Source organism: Tachyglossus aculeatus, chromosome 22, assembly GCF_015852505.1.
Source record: "Tachyglossus aculeatus isolate mTacAcu1 chromosome 22, mTacAcu1.pri, whole genome shotgun sequence".
NCBI classification, from domain to species: Eukaryota; Metazoa; Chordata; class Mammalia; order Monotremata; family Tachyglossidae; genus Tachyglossus; species Tachyglossus aculeatus.
The window spans coordinates 48,711,825-48,726,900 of NC_052087.1; the positions used below are offsets into that span (position 1 = coordinate 48,711,825).

At 50.8% G+C, this 15,076-nt stretch overlaps 1 protein-coding gene across 2 annotated transcripts in view; it reads right to left on the reverse strand.

The window, feature by feature from the left end:
• The window catches only part of MAJIN (membrane anchored junction protein), a 37,948-nt gene that overhangs the window by 9,528 nt on the left and 13,344 nt on the right, over positions 1-15,076 (reverse strand). For both annotated transcript variants that reach the window (XM_038764981.1, XM_038764982.1), the window contains exons 2-8: positions 13,443-13,570; positions 12,016-12,058; positions 4,058-4,133; positions 3,739-3,864; positions 3,435-3,469; positions 2,988-3,154; positions 804-945 (exon numbers count right to left, since the gene is read on the reverse strand). In XM_038764981.1, the coding sequence (XP_038620909.1) occupies positions 804-945; positions 2,988-3,154; positions 3,435-3,469; positions 3,739-3,864; positions 4,058-4,133; positions 12,016-12,058; positions 13,443-13,543 (690 nt within the window). In that variant the 5' untranslated portion in view covers positions 13,544-13,570. The remainder of the gene's footprint in view (positions 1-803; positions 946-2,987; positions 3,155-3,434; positions 3,470-3,738; positions 3,865-4,057; positions 4,134-12,015; positions 12,059-13,442; positions 13,571-15,076) is intronic.

Below are 15,076 nucleotides of genomic sequence, written 5' to 3' on the forward strand. Positions count from 1 at the left end.
TCTTTTCCACTAGGCCAAGGAGGGCATCGGGCACCTCCCGATAGAGCCCTCGTCTCCTGGGCTTCTCGGCCCCGAGTGCGACCCAGCCTGTTAGCCTTGAAGGGGTCGGGGGGACTCCCCAAGACTTTGTGTCCCTTTTGGGGTGTGCCGGCCGCTCACGGAGGGACGGGAGTCCGAGCCTGGGTCATCATCATCATCATCAATCGTATTTATTGAGCGCTTACTGTGTGCAGAGCACTGTACTAAGCGCTTGGGAAGTACAAATTGGCAACATATACAGTCCCTACCCAGCAGTGGGCTCACAGTCTAAAAGGGGGAGACAGAGAACAAAACCAAACATACTAACAAAATAAAATAAATAGAATAGATATGTACAAGTAAAATAGAGTAATAAATATGTCCAAACATATCTACATATATACAGGTGCTGTGGGGAAGGGAAAGAGGTAAGATGGGGGGATGGAGAGGGGGACGAGGGGGAGAGGAAGGAAGGGGCTCAGTCTGGGAAGGCCTCCTGGAGGAGGTCCTCTGACTCCCAGGACCGTGTGCTCTTTTCCACTAGGCCAAAGAGGGCATCGGGCACCTCCCGATAGAGCCCTCATCTCCTGGGCTTCTCGGCCCCGAGTGCGACCCAGCCTGTTCGCCTTGAAGGGGTCGGGTGGACTCCCCAAGACTTTGTGTCCCTTTTGGGGTGTGCCAGCCGCTCACGGAGGGACGGGAGTCCAAGCCTGGGGCCCGTCAGGTGGGTGGGAGAAGCTGAGGCCGTCCTCTCTTGACTGCACCGGGCCCCGGGAGGGACTTACCCTGGCAGCGGGAACAAAGTGGGGAGACCAAGACAGGGCCGCCGCCTGGCCGTCTCTCGCCCGGTGATTTGCCCTCATGGACCCGGAGCTGGTCGGGAGCTGGCTGGGACTGTGGTCGCGGCGGCAGGCGAACTTCCCCGCTCTGAAAACCAAACGCGACCGAGTTCGTGAGACACGGCTGGGCTCGGCGATGGCACCCGCCCCGGTCACTCTTTCGGCAGGCCTGGTTACTAGTCTCCTCCCCGTGCCGGGGCTCGGCTTACAGTCCTCTAGACTGTCGGCTCGTTGTGGGCAGGGAACACTTCCACCAACTCTGTTCTTCTGTACTCTCCCAGTGTACGCTGCTCCGAACAGAGTAGGCGCTCAATAAGTACCACTGATGGGCTTATTTGGTAATTGCTATAATTCTGGTATTTGTTAAGTGCTTACTACACGGCAAGCGCTGTCCTAAATGCTGGGGTAGATACTAGCCAATCAGTCAATCAATCAACGAGCTTAACTGTGTGCAGAGCACTCTTCTAAGCGCTTGGGAGAGTACGATACGGCGGAGTTGGTAGATATCTTCAGGCTGGATCCAGTCCCTGTCCCATATGAGACTCCCAGTCTAAGCAGGAGGGAGAATAGGTATGTAATCCCCATTTTACAGTGGAGGAAACTGAGGCGCAGAGAAGTTAAGTCACCTGCCCATGGTCACAGAGCAGGCAACTGGCAGAGAGGTAGGACTATTATCATCATCATTCGTATTTATTGAGCGCTTACTGTGTGCAGAGCACTGTACTAAGCACTTGGGAGGTCCTCTGACTCTTTCCAATCAATCAATCAACCAGATATACTGAGCACTTACTGTCTGCAGAGCACTGTACTAAGCACTTGGGAAAGTACAAAATAACAACAGAACAGGCACATTCCCTGGCACAACAAGCTTACAGTCTATGGGGGAGACAGACATTGATAGAAATAAAATAAATTACAGATACGTATGTAAGTGCTTTGGGACTGGAGGGGGGATGAAAAAAGGGAGCGGGTCAGGGCAACGCATAACGGAGTGGAAGACAAGGAAAAGAGGGCTTGGTCATGGAAGGCCTCTTGGAAGAGATGTGCCATGAAGAGGGGAGAGTAATTGTCTGTTGGATATGAGGAGGGAGGGCGTTCCAGGCCAGAGGCAGGATGTGAGTGAGAGGTTGGCAGGGAGATAGACGAGACTGAGGTACAGTGAGAAGGTTCGCGTTAGAGGAGCGAAGTGCGCGGGCTGGATTGGAAGTAGTCTTTTAGACTGTGAGCCCACTGTTGGGTAGGGACTGTCTCTATATGTTGCCAATTTGTACTTCCCAAGCGCTTAGTACAGTGCTCTGCACATAGTAAGCGCTCAATAAATACGATTGATGATGAAGTAGGGGCCTAGGTGACTGAGGGCTTTCAAGTCAACAGTGAGGAGTTTCTGCTTGTTCCCGAGGTGGGGGGGGAACAACTACTGGAGGTTCTTGAGGAGTGGGGAAACGTGGCCTGAACATTTTTGTGGAACAGAAGGGGACCCAGAACTGAACCTTGAGGGACCCCCACAGTCAGGGGGTGGGAGGCGGAGGAGGAGCGGCCGGAGAGAGGAGAAGGAGAACCAGGACAGGACAGTGTCAGGGAAGCCAAGGTTGGATCACGTTTCCAGGGAAGGGGACGGTCCACAGTGGCGAAGGCAGCTGAGGGGTCGAGGAGGATTAGGATGGAGGCCGTTGGGTCAGTGACCTTCAAGAGGGAAGTTTCTGTGCAGTGAAAGGGATGGACGCCAGGTTGGAGGGGGTCAAAGAGAGAATTGGAGGAGAGGAACTTGAGACGGCGGGTTTAGACATCTCGCTCAAAGAACTGCCCCGGCCCTGCGGGACATTACCGCACTGAGTTTTCCCCAAACCCCAGGGAGCAGAAGGAAGGAACCAACAGAGAGGAGCACAGGTTGAACTGATGAGTGTGTGCCGTGAAGAGTCACACACGTGCAAAGGTGTGAGTGACTGTGAGGCTGGGACAGAAGGGGGAAGTCACAGGGTGGCAAGCTCAAGCTGGGAGGCCGGGGATTGGCCTCCTCTTCCAATCGGTCGGGGAAGGTTTCTTGAAAGGTAAGGTTTTGGCCGTGGCTTGGGCAGAGGGCAGTGAGCCAATCTGGGCCCGCAGGAGAGCAGAGCAGAAGGCACCACTGACCTGTCCGGCCCCATCACCGGGGATGAAGTGAGCCTCTTCTCTCTCCGTTGCTTCATCACAGCCGCATCCTGGGTCTTCACTTCACAGGCTTTGGAGCCCCTAAAGCTCAGGCCCTTGGAATCACTGCCGTGTCGGAAACCTGACTGTTGCTGCTCGGGAGGAAACCACTGCTCACCCCGACCGGAGGAGAGGAGAATCATCCAGCCGTGGGGACGTGGAGGAGGGAGGGAGGAAGCGAGGAAGTGAGTTTGCGGTTATTGGAGAATCACCGGAGGGAAGAAGGGAGGATGGGAGGGTGGAAGGGAGAGAGGAGTTTTCATTTCCTGGAGAATCAAGGGAGGGTGGAAGGCAGGGTGAAAGGAAGGGAGCTTTCAGTTCCTGGAGAATCACATCCTGGATTAGAGAGGCCTGGAGGCCCCGGCCCTTCACTTGTAAGCACAAACTCACCTGTCCAGAAGGCCTGGGTTGGCGTTTCTTTATCCCTAGAACAGGACGGTGGGAAGGGATAACCTCTCAGTGTTTTTCTGAGAGTCCAAGTCCTCAAGCCTTTTTGGGATCTGAGCCCCCACTCGGAGAAGGTCTGTTCCCCAGCCCTCGGGGAGGGGTCTTTCCTCCCACCTCTCATGAGGGCTGGAGGTCCGGCCCCCGGCCCCGCATCTTCAGGTGAGGGTTGCCAAGAGACCTTCCCTCCACCCTCTAACTCTCTCTGCGCCACGCAACCCTACTCTTCCCCGCTCAGTCGTCTCCTCACCGGGAAAAAAGTCCTCCTGAACTGGCTTCGTCTCCACGTATAGGGTGAAGACGTACGGGTAGGGAATCAGGTTGACCTCCTGTTGTTTGAAGCGCAGGTGGGAGGCTCTCTCCCAGAGGCTTTTATCTGGGTGGAGGAGTTAAGGGGCTACGGAGAGCTTAAGCACCGAAAGAACCTGCCCCGGAGGACGGGGCTCGGCTGGCTTCTTGAAAGGAACCAAATTCGGTCTCCAAACGTACCAAGGTTCTGTTGCCCTTTTGCAAACCACTGACGAGCTGCGCTGATGACAGTCCATTTCCAGACGGGAAAGAAAGGATACACGGGAATATAATGAAGTGCTTCGTGCCAAACGGCTGGATGTTATCCAGGTCCCCCAGGATCGCGCGGATGGATTCCTGGAAAGGCATTTGGGCAGCTTTACGTGATTAAGAAGGATCACTGCTTGGATCGGTCCTGGTTTCTTTGGTTCTGCCCTACAGACCAAGTCCCTTCGAGAGCAGTAACAGAAATAGCAAGTGGCAGTGCGGTCCAGTGGAGAGAGCCCGGTCCTGGATTCTCTCTGCCACTTGTTTGCTGGGTGATCTGGGGCATGTTACTTCTCTGGGCCTCGGTTTCCTCAACTGTAAAATGGGGTCCAAACCCTATTCCCGCCTTGTTAGTCTGTGAGCTCCACGGGTGACAGGGACAGTGTCTGCCCTGATGATCCTCTCTGATCTCCCATCCCTCCTGTCTCTCCCTACTTCAGTCTATACTTCACTCTGCTGCCCAGATTATCTTTCCTATCTTCTTTCTTATTATCTTTATTATTAGAGAAACAGCATGGCTCAGTGGAAAGAGCCCGGGCTTTGGAGTCAGAGGTCATGGGTTCAAACCCCGGCTCCGCCAATTGTCAGCTGTGTGACTTTGGGCAAGTCACTTCACTTCTCTGGGCCTCAGTTACCTCATCTGTAAAATGGGGATTAAGACTGTGAGCACCCCCATGGGACAACCTGATCACCTTGTAACCTCCCCAGTGCTTAGAACAGTGCTTTGCACATAGTAAGAGCTTAATAAATGCCATCATTATTATTATTATTTCTACAGAAGCGTTCGGGGCATGTCACTCCCTTCCTCAAAAATCACCAGTGGCTAACCAATCAATCTGCGCATCAGGCAGAAACTCCTCACCCTTGGCTTCAAAACTTTCCATCGCCTCGCCCCCTCCTCCCTCACCTCCCTTCTCTCCTTCTCCAGCCCAGCCCGCACCCTCCGCTCCTCTGCCACCGCTCACCTCCTCACTGGGCCTCGTTCTCGCCCGCCCCACCGTCGACCCCCAGTCCGCATCCTTCCCCTGACCCGGAATGCCCTCCCTCCACACATCCGCCAAGCTAGCTCTCTTCCTCCCTTCAAAGCCCTACTGAGAGCTCACCTCCTCCAGGAGGCCTTCCCACACTCAGCCTCCTTTTCCCTCTCCTCCTCCCCTCCCCATTGCCCCCCTCCCTCCCTCTGCCCTACCTCCTTCCCCTCCCCATAACACTTGCATATATTTGTGCATATTTATTACTCTATTTCTTTTACTTGTACGTATTTACTACTCTATTTTGTAGATGATGTGCATGTAGCTATAATTCTATTTATTCTGATGGTTTTGACACCTGTTTCTTTGTTTCATTTTGTTGTCTGTCTCCCCCTTCTAGACTGTGAGCCCGTTGCTGGGTAGGGACCCGTCTCTATATAATAATAATAATAATAATAATAATAATAATAGCATTTATTAAGCGCTTACTATGTGCAAAGCACTGTTCTAAGCACTGGGGGGGGGGTTACAAGGTGATCAGGTTGTCCCACAGGGGGCTCACAGTCTTAATCCCCATTTTACAGATGAGGGAACTGAGGCCCAAAGAAGTGAAGTGACTTGCCCAAAGTCACACAGCTGACAATTGGCGGAGCCGGGATTTGAACCCCTGACCTCTGACTCCAAAGCCTGTGCTCTTTCCACTGAGCCACACTGCTTCTCTATGTTGCCGACATGTACTTCCCAAGCGCTTAGTCCAGTGCTCTGCACACAGTAAGCGCTCAATAAATATGACTGAATGAATGAATGATCATGTATCTATCCTAGCGCTTTGTAAGTGCTTAGCCCGTGGTAAGCACTTAACAAGTACCATCTTTATTACTGTTACTAGCAGCAGTAATAATACTATTTTTTGAGCACTGCCACTGAGGGCGATGCACTGTGCTAAGAGTTTGGGCAAGCAAAACAGAAGCCTGAGATGGGTTCCCCTGCCCACAGTGTGCTGACACTCTAATAGGGGAGACGGACAGAAATACCGTTAACTTCTAATGTATCACTTCTCTGTGCTTCCATTACCTCGTCTGTAAAATGGGGATTAAGACTGTGAGCCCCACGTGAGACAGGGACTGTGTCCAACCCGATTAGCTTGTAACTACCCTAGTGCATAGAACATAAAGAAAAAAATGGGAATTACTGTACTTAATTGCTTGAACCACATTTAATTCCCCTACCCCTGATTTCTGAGAAGGAAACTAAAAATCATTTCTGCAGGTGCTGAGAACGAGGCTGGTCGGAGGAGGAGGAGGAGGAGGAGGAGGGGGGTCCTGGCTCGCATCGAGGGAGTTTTCTTTTTGATATGTGTGCATGAGCAACAGGAGAAGAAGGGGAAAAGGTGGGGAGGGAGTTACCATAATTCACCGAATACCTACCCTATACCACCCTTCCGCATCATGGCTAAGGTTACTGTATCGGCTTCCTCGCTCATCTCTCTCCCCCTCCAACTTCTCCGCTGCTCCAGCCCGTACTACACATTGCTCTACGGACCACCTTCTTGAAGTATTGCTCGGCGTACATCTCTCAGCGCCTCCAAAACCCTCCCTGGGCTTCCCACTTTCCTCCGAGTCCTAAAAAACATTGCTGGGGCTCTCTTACCTGTCTCCACATTCTCTCCCCACCTTTCCTCCCGCTCCCTTTATTGCTTAGTCTTAATTCAATCCATCAGTGGTACTGACTGGACACATACCGCACGCAGAGCGCTGGACTAAGCGCTTGGGAGACTCCAGTACAACGGAGTTACGGAGTTGAGAGACACGTTCCCTGTTCACAAGTTTAATTTCCCAACTAACCGCCTCCCCCTCCCCGCTTTTGGGCTCGCAAAAGGTACGCAAATCCCTGGGAGGCTTGATGGAGAAGGTGGGATTTGAGGAGGACTTCCTTCTGGGAGGGAGAGCTGTGGGCTGGTGTATTTGGAGGGGGAAGAGAGTCTCTGGGTGGGGGAACAGCGTAGGCGACGAGAGTGAAGTACAGTTAGGGGGTTGGCTTGGAAAGTTAAACCAGAGAAGAGGAGCGAGTTGAAAAGCAGCAGGGGAAAACAGCTGATATGGAAGCCAACTGTGAGGAGTCTCTTAAATAATAATAATACTAGTAATAGAAACAATAAGAATGGTATCTGTTAAGCACCAAGCGCTGGGGTAGAAACACATCAATCAGGTTGGACAGGGTCACTGTCCCACGTGGGACTCACGGTCTAAGTAGGAGGAAGAACAGGTATTGAATCCCCACTTTATAGGTCAGGAAACTGAGGCACTGAGAAAATCAAGTGACTTACCCAAAGTCACGCAGCAGGTGAGCTGGGATTTGAAACCTGGTCTCCTTTCTACTCAAGGCTGCGTCTGACCTGATCTTGGATCTATCCCAGCGTTTAGTATAGGTGGCACATTGTGAGCGCTTAACAAACACCACTCTTACTACTGAGTCAAGAAGAGAGTTGAGGAAGAGAGCATTACGGCAGGGAGGTGTACACGACCTGTTCCGAGCGTTTGGAGAGGAATGGCAGCAAGGAGACAGGGAAAGCTGCTGGAGGGGACTGACAGACTGAAAGAAAACATCTTTCCATCAGTGGTATTTATCGAGTCCCCTGAGGGACAAGGACCCCCATCTAATTCCCTCCCAGAGCTTAGAACAGTGCTCTGCACACAGTAAGCACTTAATAAATACCATGACTACTATTGAGGGCTTGGTGTGCGCAAAACGCTGTGCTCAGTGCTCGGATGAGTACAAGAGAGTTGGTGGGCGTGATCCCTGCCCTCGAGGAGCTTTCAATCTAGTGGGCGAGGCGGATGTTAAAATCAATTCCAGGCAGGGGAAGCCATGGAGTATAAGGACCAGGACATAAGTGCTGTCGGGGTAGGGTGATAATAATAATAATAATAATAATGGCATTTATTAAGCGCTTACTATGTGCAAAGCACTGTTCTAAGCACTGGGAAGGTTACAAGGTGATCAGGTTATCCCACGGGGGGCTCACAGTCTTAATCCCCATTGTACAGATGAGGGAATTGAGGCCCAGAGAAGTGAAGTGACTTGCCCAAAGTCACACATCTGACAAGTGGCGGAGCCTGGATTTGAACCCATGACCTCTGACTCTTTCCACTGAGCCACGCTGCTACTCTTTCAAGGACTTAGGGGTCTTGGACTTAAATGTGGAGGTGATGCGGAAGCAGGGGATTAGGTTGGGAGGATAATAATAATAATAACGATTTAAAAAAAAATAAGTCATGGGGGACACAGTTCGCTCCTTTTAGCAAGGGGAAGATTTTGGAAGTTTTGCCAGTGGAGAGGGAGGGGCCTCTAGGAAGTGAGAGGTTGAAAACGGCAGCGAGGGAGGGCAAGGGAGTGGGAGCAAATGCCTTTAGAATGGAAATCTGCCCCACTCCAGATTCATTCAATCATATTTATTGAGCACTTACTGTGTGCAGAGCACTGTACTAACCGCTTGGGAAGTACAAGTTGGCAACATATAGAGATGGTCCCTACCCAACAACGGGGATCCTGTCTACCCATTCTAACGTACTGAACTGTCCTGAGCACTTAGTATAGTGCTCTGCACACAGTAAGTGCTCAATAAGTACCATTTAATTGATTGGTTGAGAAGGGGGAGGTGCGGATAATTAGAGGTGCGGGTGGAGGGAGTGGATTGAGAGAGCAGGGGGAGACCTGTTCTCGAGAAAAGCTGGGAAGCAGGAGAAATCCGGGGGACTTGGACTCCTTGAGCCCTAGAGGCTGACCTAGATTGAAAGGTGTGAGGAAAGGAAGTTTCCACCCTCCTTCGGTCCCGTACCCTCTTCAGGGGGTTTTGTGGGCTTTTGGGGGGTGGGGGTCTCTTCTAAGCAGCATCCAGAATGCTGGTACCAGGGCTGGACTATCTCAAGAGGGAAATGGGGCATATGCCTAGTGGCCTGGAAGACAAATTGTACTTTTCCAGTGGTGGCGGGGAGGAGGAAGAAGACAAGGAGGAGGAGGAGGAAGAAGAGGAGGAGAAGGAAGAAGAGGAGGAGGAGGAGGGGATCAGCTTTTCTGCCCTCCCGCCCCCACAGCGACCTCGCCAATCCTCGGAAATCTCCTCCCTGGAAACTCTGCGTTGGCCTGGGAGGATCCGCCAGGTCTGGTGGGAGGAGGAAGTTTGACCCAGGCTTGGTGGTAACTGTGACGGTTGGGTCCCCCGAGCTGAGGGTGGGGGAACTGAGTCACCAAATTGGGGGCCGGGGGAGAACGGATTTTCCTAAAGAGACAGTTGGACTGAGGGAAAGAGTCAACGGCCCTCCCTCTTCACATCTGAAAAACGATCAGTCTCCCCACCTCCAGAGCCTTATTAAAAGCACAACTCTTCTGAGGCCTTCTCCAACTAAGTCCCCACGTCCTCTTCTCCCACTCCCTTCTGTTTATCCGTTGCCCTTGGATCTGCCCTCTTGATTCATCCCTCCCTCAGCCCCACAACACTTATGTCCAATTTATTTCCTTATATTAATGTCTCTCTTCCCCCTCTTTACTGTAAGCTCGTTGCGGGCAAGAAACGGGTCTACCAACTTTGTTATACTGTCCTCCTCCAAGCGCTTAGTACGGTGTACCGCACACAGTGAGCGCTCACTAACTATGTTTTGTTTTGTTGTCCGTCTCCCCCTTCTAGACTGTGAGCCCGTTGTTGGGTAGGGACTGTCTCTATATGTTGCCAACTTGTACTTCCCAAGCGCTTAGTACAGTGCTCTGCACACAGTAAGCGCTCAATAAATGCGATTGAATGAATGAATGAATGAACTATGACCGACTGACTGACTCATGACGAGGGCAGGCTCGGAAAGAAACTGGAACGAAGAGGGAGGATGCTCTGGCCCTCTCCGTCCCCGCTTCTTCTCAGGATCGGAATGACTTATTGGACAGAAAGGTGAGCGGCTAATCAGGGGACATGGTTGAGGGGGTGGCACTCCCAGTTATCCGAACTTCTGGCCCGCCATCCTAGGTCAGCATGAGGCCCCATCCAGCCCAGCGCTGTGTCCCTGCCGGGAGGAACGGCATGATTAACAGTTGCCTTCTGGGACGTCTACTAAGTAAGCGCTCAACAGGGCAGAGCTGCAGTAGGGTAAAAGAATGCTCTCCAGCTTGGAGGTGCGGGGAACGCAAATGGGGTTTGGGAGGCTTTTGGTCACCTCTGAGAGAAAGAGCAAGAAGAGAGGCCTAAGGGACAGGAGTCGGACACTGAGAGAAGGCCATCTAATGGGACTTCAGGGGTCAGTTCAGAGAGGGGAAAAGCACATGGTTTCTGGGGTGTAAAGATCTGATAGTCTGAGGCAAGTTGGAGAGAATGCGGGCACTGAGCATTAGGGGAAACAGCGTGGCTCAGTGGAAAAGAGCCCGGGCATTGGAGTCAGAGGTCATGGGTTCAAATCCCAGCTCCGCCAATTGTTAGCTGTGTGACTTTGGGCAAGTCACTTAACTTCTCTGGGCCTCAGTGACCTCATCTGTAAAATGGGGATTAAGACTGTGAGACCCCCCGTGGGACAACCTTATGACTTTGTAACCTCCTGAGCGCTTAGAACAGTTCTTTGCACATAGTAAGTGCTTAATAAATGCCATTATTATTATTATTATTATTACCTTTGATGTAGAGTAAAACAGCCCTATTCCTGTGTGTCTACCAACTCTGTTATATTGGATTCTCCCAAGCACTTAGTACAGTACTCTGCATAGTAAGCGCTCAATAAACACCACTGATGGATTGATCTGATTCTTCGCCTCTAAAAGAACTCATAATGCACCTCTTTCTGACAAAATACATATAAAGAGGCACTACCCTGTCAGGGCCCCTGGGACTGTTTTGGGTGGTAGCTCCCTCTGTCCTGGGAAATCACTGAGTCCCACGATCCCAATGAAAACTGAAGGCAAAGCCTTATTAAGGTGACCTCTGAGAGGCCTTCTCTGATTCAGACCTCTTTTTCCCGGCTCCCTCTCCCTTCTGCGTCATCTACGCAACTGGATCTGTGACCCTTGGGTTTTTGATAGTCACTCCACCCTCAACCCCACGGCACTCACGGACATATCTATAAATTATTTCTTTATGTTAATGTCTTTCTCCCCCTCTAGACTGTAAGCTTGTTGTGGGCAGGGAAGATGTCCGCCAACTCTGCTGTACTGTAAACTCCCTAGGGCTTAGTACAGTGCTCGGCACACAGTAGAAGTTCAATAAATATAAACACACCTATCTAGCTAGCTAGCTACATGATAGATAAATGATAGATAGATAGATTAGATAGATAGATAAGTAGACAGATAGATAGATAGATATAGATAGATAGATGGATGGATGGATAGATAGATAGATAGATAGATAGATAGATAGATAGATAGATAGATAGGTAGATAGATAGATAGATAGACAGACCCAGATTTTACTTCTTGGACAGACAAGGATGATGCCAATGCCAACCCAGGCAGAGATAGATGGATAGACAGATAGATAGATAGATAGATAGATAGATAGATAGATAGATAGACAGACCCAGATTTTACTTCTTGGACAGACGAGGATGATGCCAATGCCAACCCAGGCAGAAACCGAGGTCGGAAAAATGGAAGGAAAAGGTTCTGGGCAAGGAATTTGGGTGGGTAGACCCTCCGGAACCCACCCTCCATGCAGGTTGCCCTGAGTGAGCCCTTTGAATTAGCTGACCTTTGGGAGAAACTGAGGAGCCCGGAGCCCCAGAGGGAGTGCTGACATTTCCACTGGGGAAAACGGGGAGGGTCGGAGGTTTTAAATTTACACAGGCAAACTGGAAAACAGGAAATTAATCCAACCGCACTGTCTTCGGGGGCAGATCTGGACAGCGTAAACGTAAAACCGCTTTACCGTGTGGGGGCTGTGCTCCGTGGGCTACGGAGAAACACCTCGGGGTGGGGAGAGCTGAGAGCGAAGCGGCAACTCTCCCAGAGGTGCGAGCCTCACTCCTTACCTCCAGTTCGTGGTTGATGGCTTCTTTATCCAAATCTTCCACTCTACGAGGCAAACAGATGCAAGGCAAGTGAGTGGAGACAGGTGGGTCTGGAGACCCACTGAGGCTTTAGAGCCTCAAGTGGAATCGCTTCCCTAGGACGGAGAGATGCGCTGCCTCCGAATGAGGAAGATGCGATGGGAAAAACAAAAGTGACCGCTCAATCGTTGCTTTAGATTAATGGTGGGCGGGCTGGGCTCCCAAAGGCTCCCAAGATGGGCCCTGAGGACTTTCATCATCATCATCATCATCAATTGTATTTATTGAGCGCTTACTGTGTGCAGAGCACCGTACTAAGTGCTGGGGAAGTACAAATTGGCAACATATAGAGACAGTCCCTACCCAACAGTGGGCTCACAGTCTAAAAGGGGGAGACAAAACCAAACATACTAACAAAATAAAATAAATAGAATAGATACGTACAAGTAAAATAAATAAACAAATAAATAGAGTAATAAATATGTACAAACATATATACATAAATACAGGTGCTGTGGGGACGGGAAGGAGGTAAGATGGGGGGATGGAGAGGGGGACGAGGGGGAGAGGAAGGAAAGGGCTCAGTCTGGGAAGGCCTCCTGGAGGAGGTGAGCTCTCAGTAGGGCCTTGAAGGGAGGAAGAGAGCGAGCTTGGCGGATGGGCAAAGGGAGGCCATTCCAGGCCCAGGGGATGACGTGGGCCGGGGGTCGATGGTGGGACAGGCGAGAACGAGGCCCGGTGAGGAGATCAGCGGCAGAGGAGCGGAGGGTGCGGGCTGGGCTGGAGAAGGACAGAAGGGAGGGGAGGTAGGAGAGGGCGAGGTGATGGACAGCCTTGAAGCCCAGGGTGAGGAGTTTCTGCCTGATGCGCAGATTGATTGGTAGCCACTGGAGATTTTTGAGGAGGGGAGTAATATGCCCAGAGCATTTCTGGACAAAGATAATCCGGGCAGCAGCATGAAGTATGGATTGAAGTGGGGAGAGACACGAGGATGGGAGATCAGAGAGGAGGCTTTCCTCCTTCCTTAGCCGGAAGCCTGGCTTCCCAGGGACTGGAAACCAGTCGGGGGCCCCTGAGAGACAGAGTGTCTCTCCGGGCCCCATTTACCTGGGGTTGATGCCACCCCTCCACCCTTGGTCAGACCCTGGGGACGCTTCTTCACGGGACCCCAGCTCCCACTCCCAGGGCCTCGAAGGTCCCGGAGCCCGTTGGCTCTCGGGCCGGGACGGACCCTCGGGCCTGTTTGTAGCCAGTCACTCCTTAGTCCGTGAGTCTTTCGGCAGCCCTCAGGGCTCACGGGCACCCGACTTGGGTGAAGGGAGACTGGCATCATCTCGGGAATCCCCAAGACGATCCCCCCGCAAGCCAGTCTGAGCGAAGCCCCGCAGCCTCCCCACCTTAGGGTTTACCTGATGTTACTGCCATATCGGATTTTGAACTTATACAAGTTGACTCCGTCGTGGAGGAACCTCGTCTCGGAGAATGGGAAGGAGAATTCTTTTAAGCTCATGGCCTCGACGTCGGAGCCTGAGTCAACCTGAAAAAGATCAGAGGAACATACCCTGACGGTAATATTTGTGACGTGCTTACTAGGCGCCGGGAGCTGTACGGAATACTGGGGCTGAGACCGGATAATCAGGTCGGATACAGCCCCTTTCCCCCACAGGGCTCACAATCTAAGTAAGAAGGAGAACAAGTGGTATCTCCTCCCCATTTTACAGATGAGGAGACTGAGAGGGCCTCCTCACCCCCCTCGAATCCCAGTCATTGATCCCTTTGCCCTGGGTTGAAACACTCCACCTAAGAATCAAAGCATGGCTGTCCGAAGCGGAACGACCCGCCCTTGGGCGCCTTCATTCCTTCTCTCATTCTTATCATCATCTATTCTATTTTACAATATTATTACTCTATTTATTTATTTATTTATTTATTTATTTATCTTACTTGTACATATCTATTCTATTTATTTTATTTTGTTAGTATGTTTGGTTTTGTTCTCTGTTTCCCCCTTCTAGACTGTGAGCCCACTGTTGGGTAGGAACCGTCTCTATATGTTGCCAACTTGGACTTCCCAAGCGCTGAATACAATGCTCTGCACACAGTAAGCGCTCAATAAATATGATTGATTGATTTATTATATCATATCATATCATATCATATTGTATCATATTAAGTTATACCATGCCCGAAGCGGAAAGACCCACCCTTGGGCTTCTTCATTCCTTCTCTCATTCTTATCATCATCTATTCTATTTTACAATATTATGGCATATCATATCGTATCATATCATATTACATTATACCATGCCCGAAGCGGAAGGACTCGCCCTTGGGCGCCTTCATTCCCTCTCTCACTCTTATCATCATCTATTCTATTTTACAATATTATTACTCTATTTATTTATTTATTTATTTATCTTACTTGTACATATCTATTCTATTTATTTCATTTTGTTAGTATGTTTGGTTTTGTTGTCCGTCTCCCCCTTCTAGACTGTGAGCCCACTGTTGGGTAGGGACCGTCTCTATATGTTGCCGACTTGTACTTCCCAAGCGCTTAGTACAGTGCTCTGCACACAGTAAGCGCTCAATAAATACGATTGATTGATTGATTGATAGAGCCCAGGCCTGGGAGTCGTGTCACGGGTTCTAATTCTGGCTCTGCCAACTTGTCCGCCGTTTGACCTTGGGCACGTCGCTTTACTTCTCTGGGCCTCAGTTACCTTATCTGTAAAATGGGGATTGCGACTGTGAGCCCCACATGGGAAAGGGACTGTGTCCAGTCCGATTTGCTTGGATCCACCCCGTTGCTTACTACAGTGCCTGGCACATAGTAAACACTTAACAAACACCACAATTATTACTAAAATTATATAATTATAAAAAAATTCCGGAGCACTTAAGGGACAGACAGAGTCACATCTGGCAGAAGATCTGGCTCCTAGTTGTCAGCCTGTCTCCGAGAACTCAGGCCAGCCAGGAAATTTCTTCAGGCTTCCTTTGCCTGGACAATCCAATGGAAAGGATAATGGCAGTGCTTTTC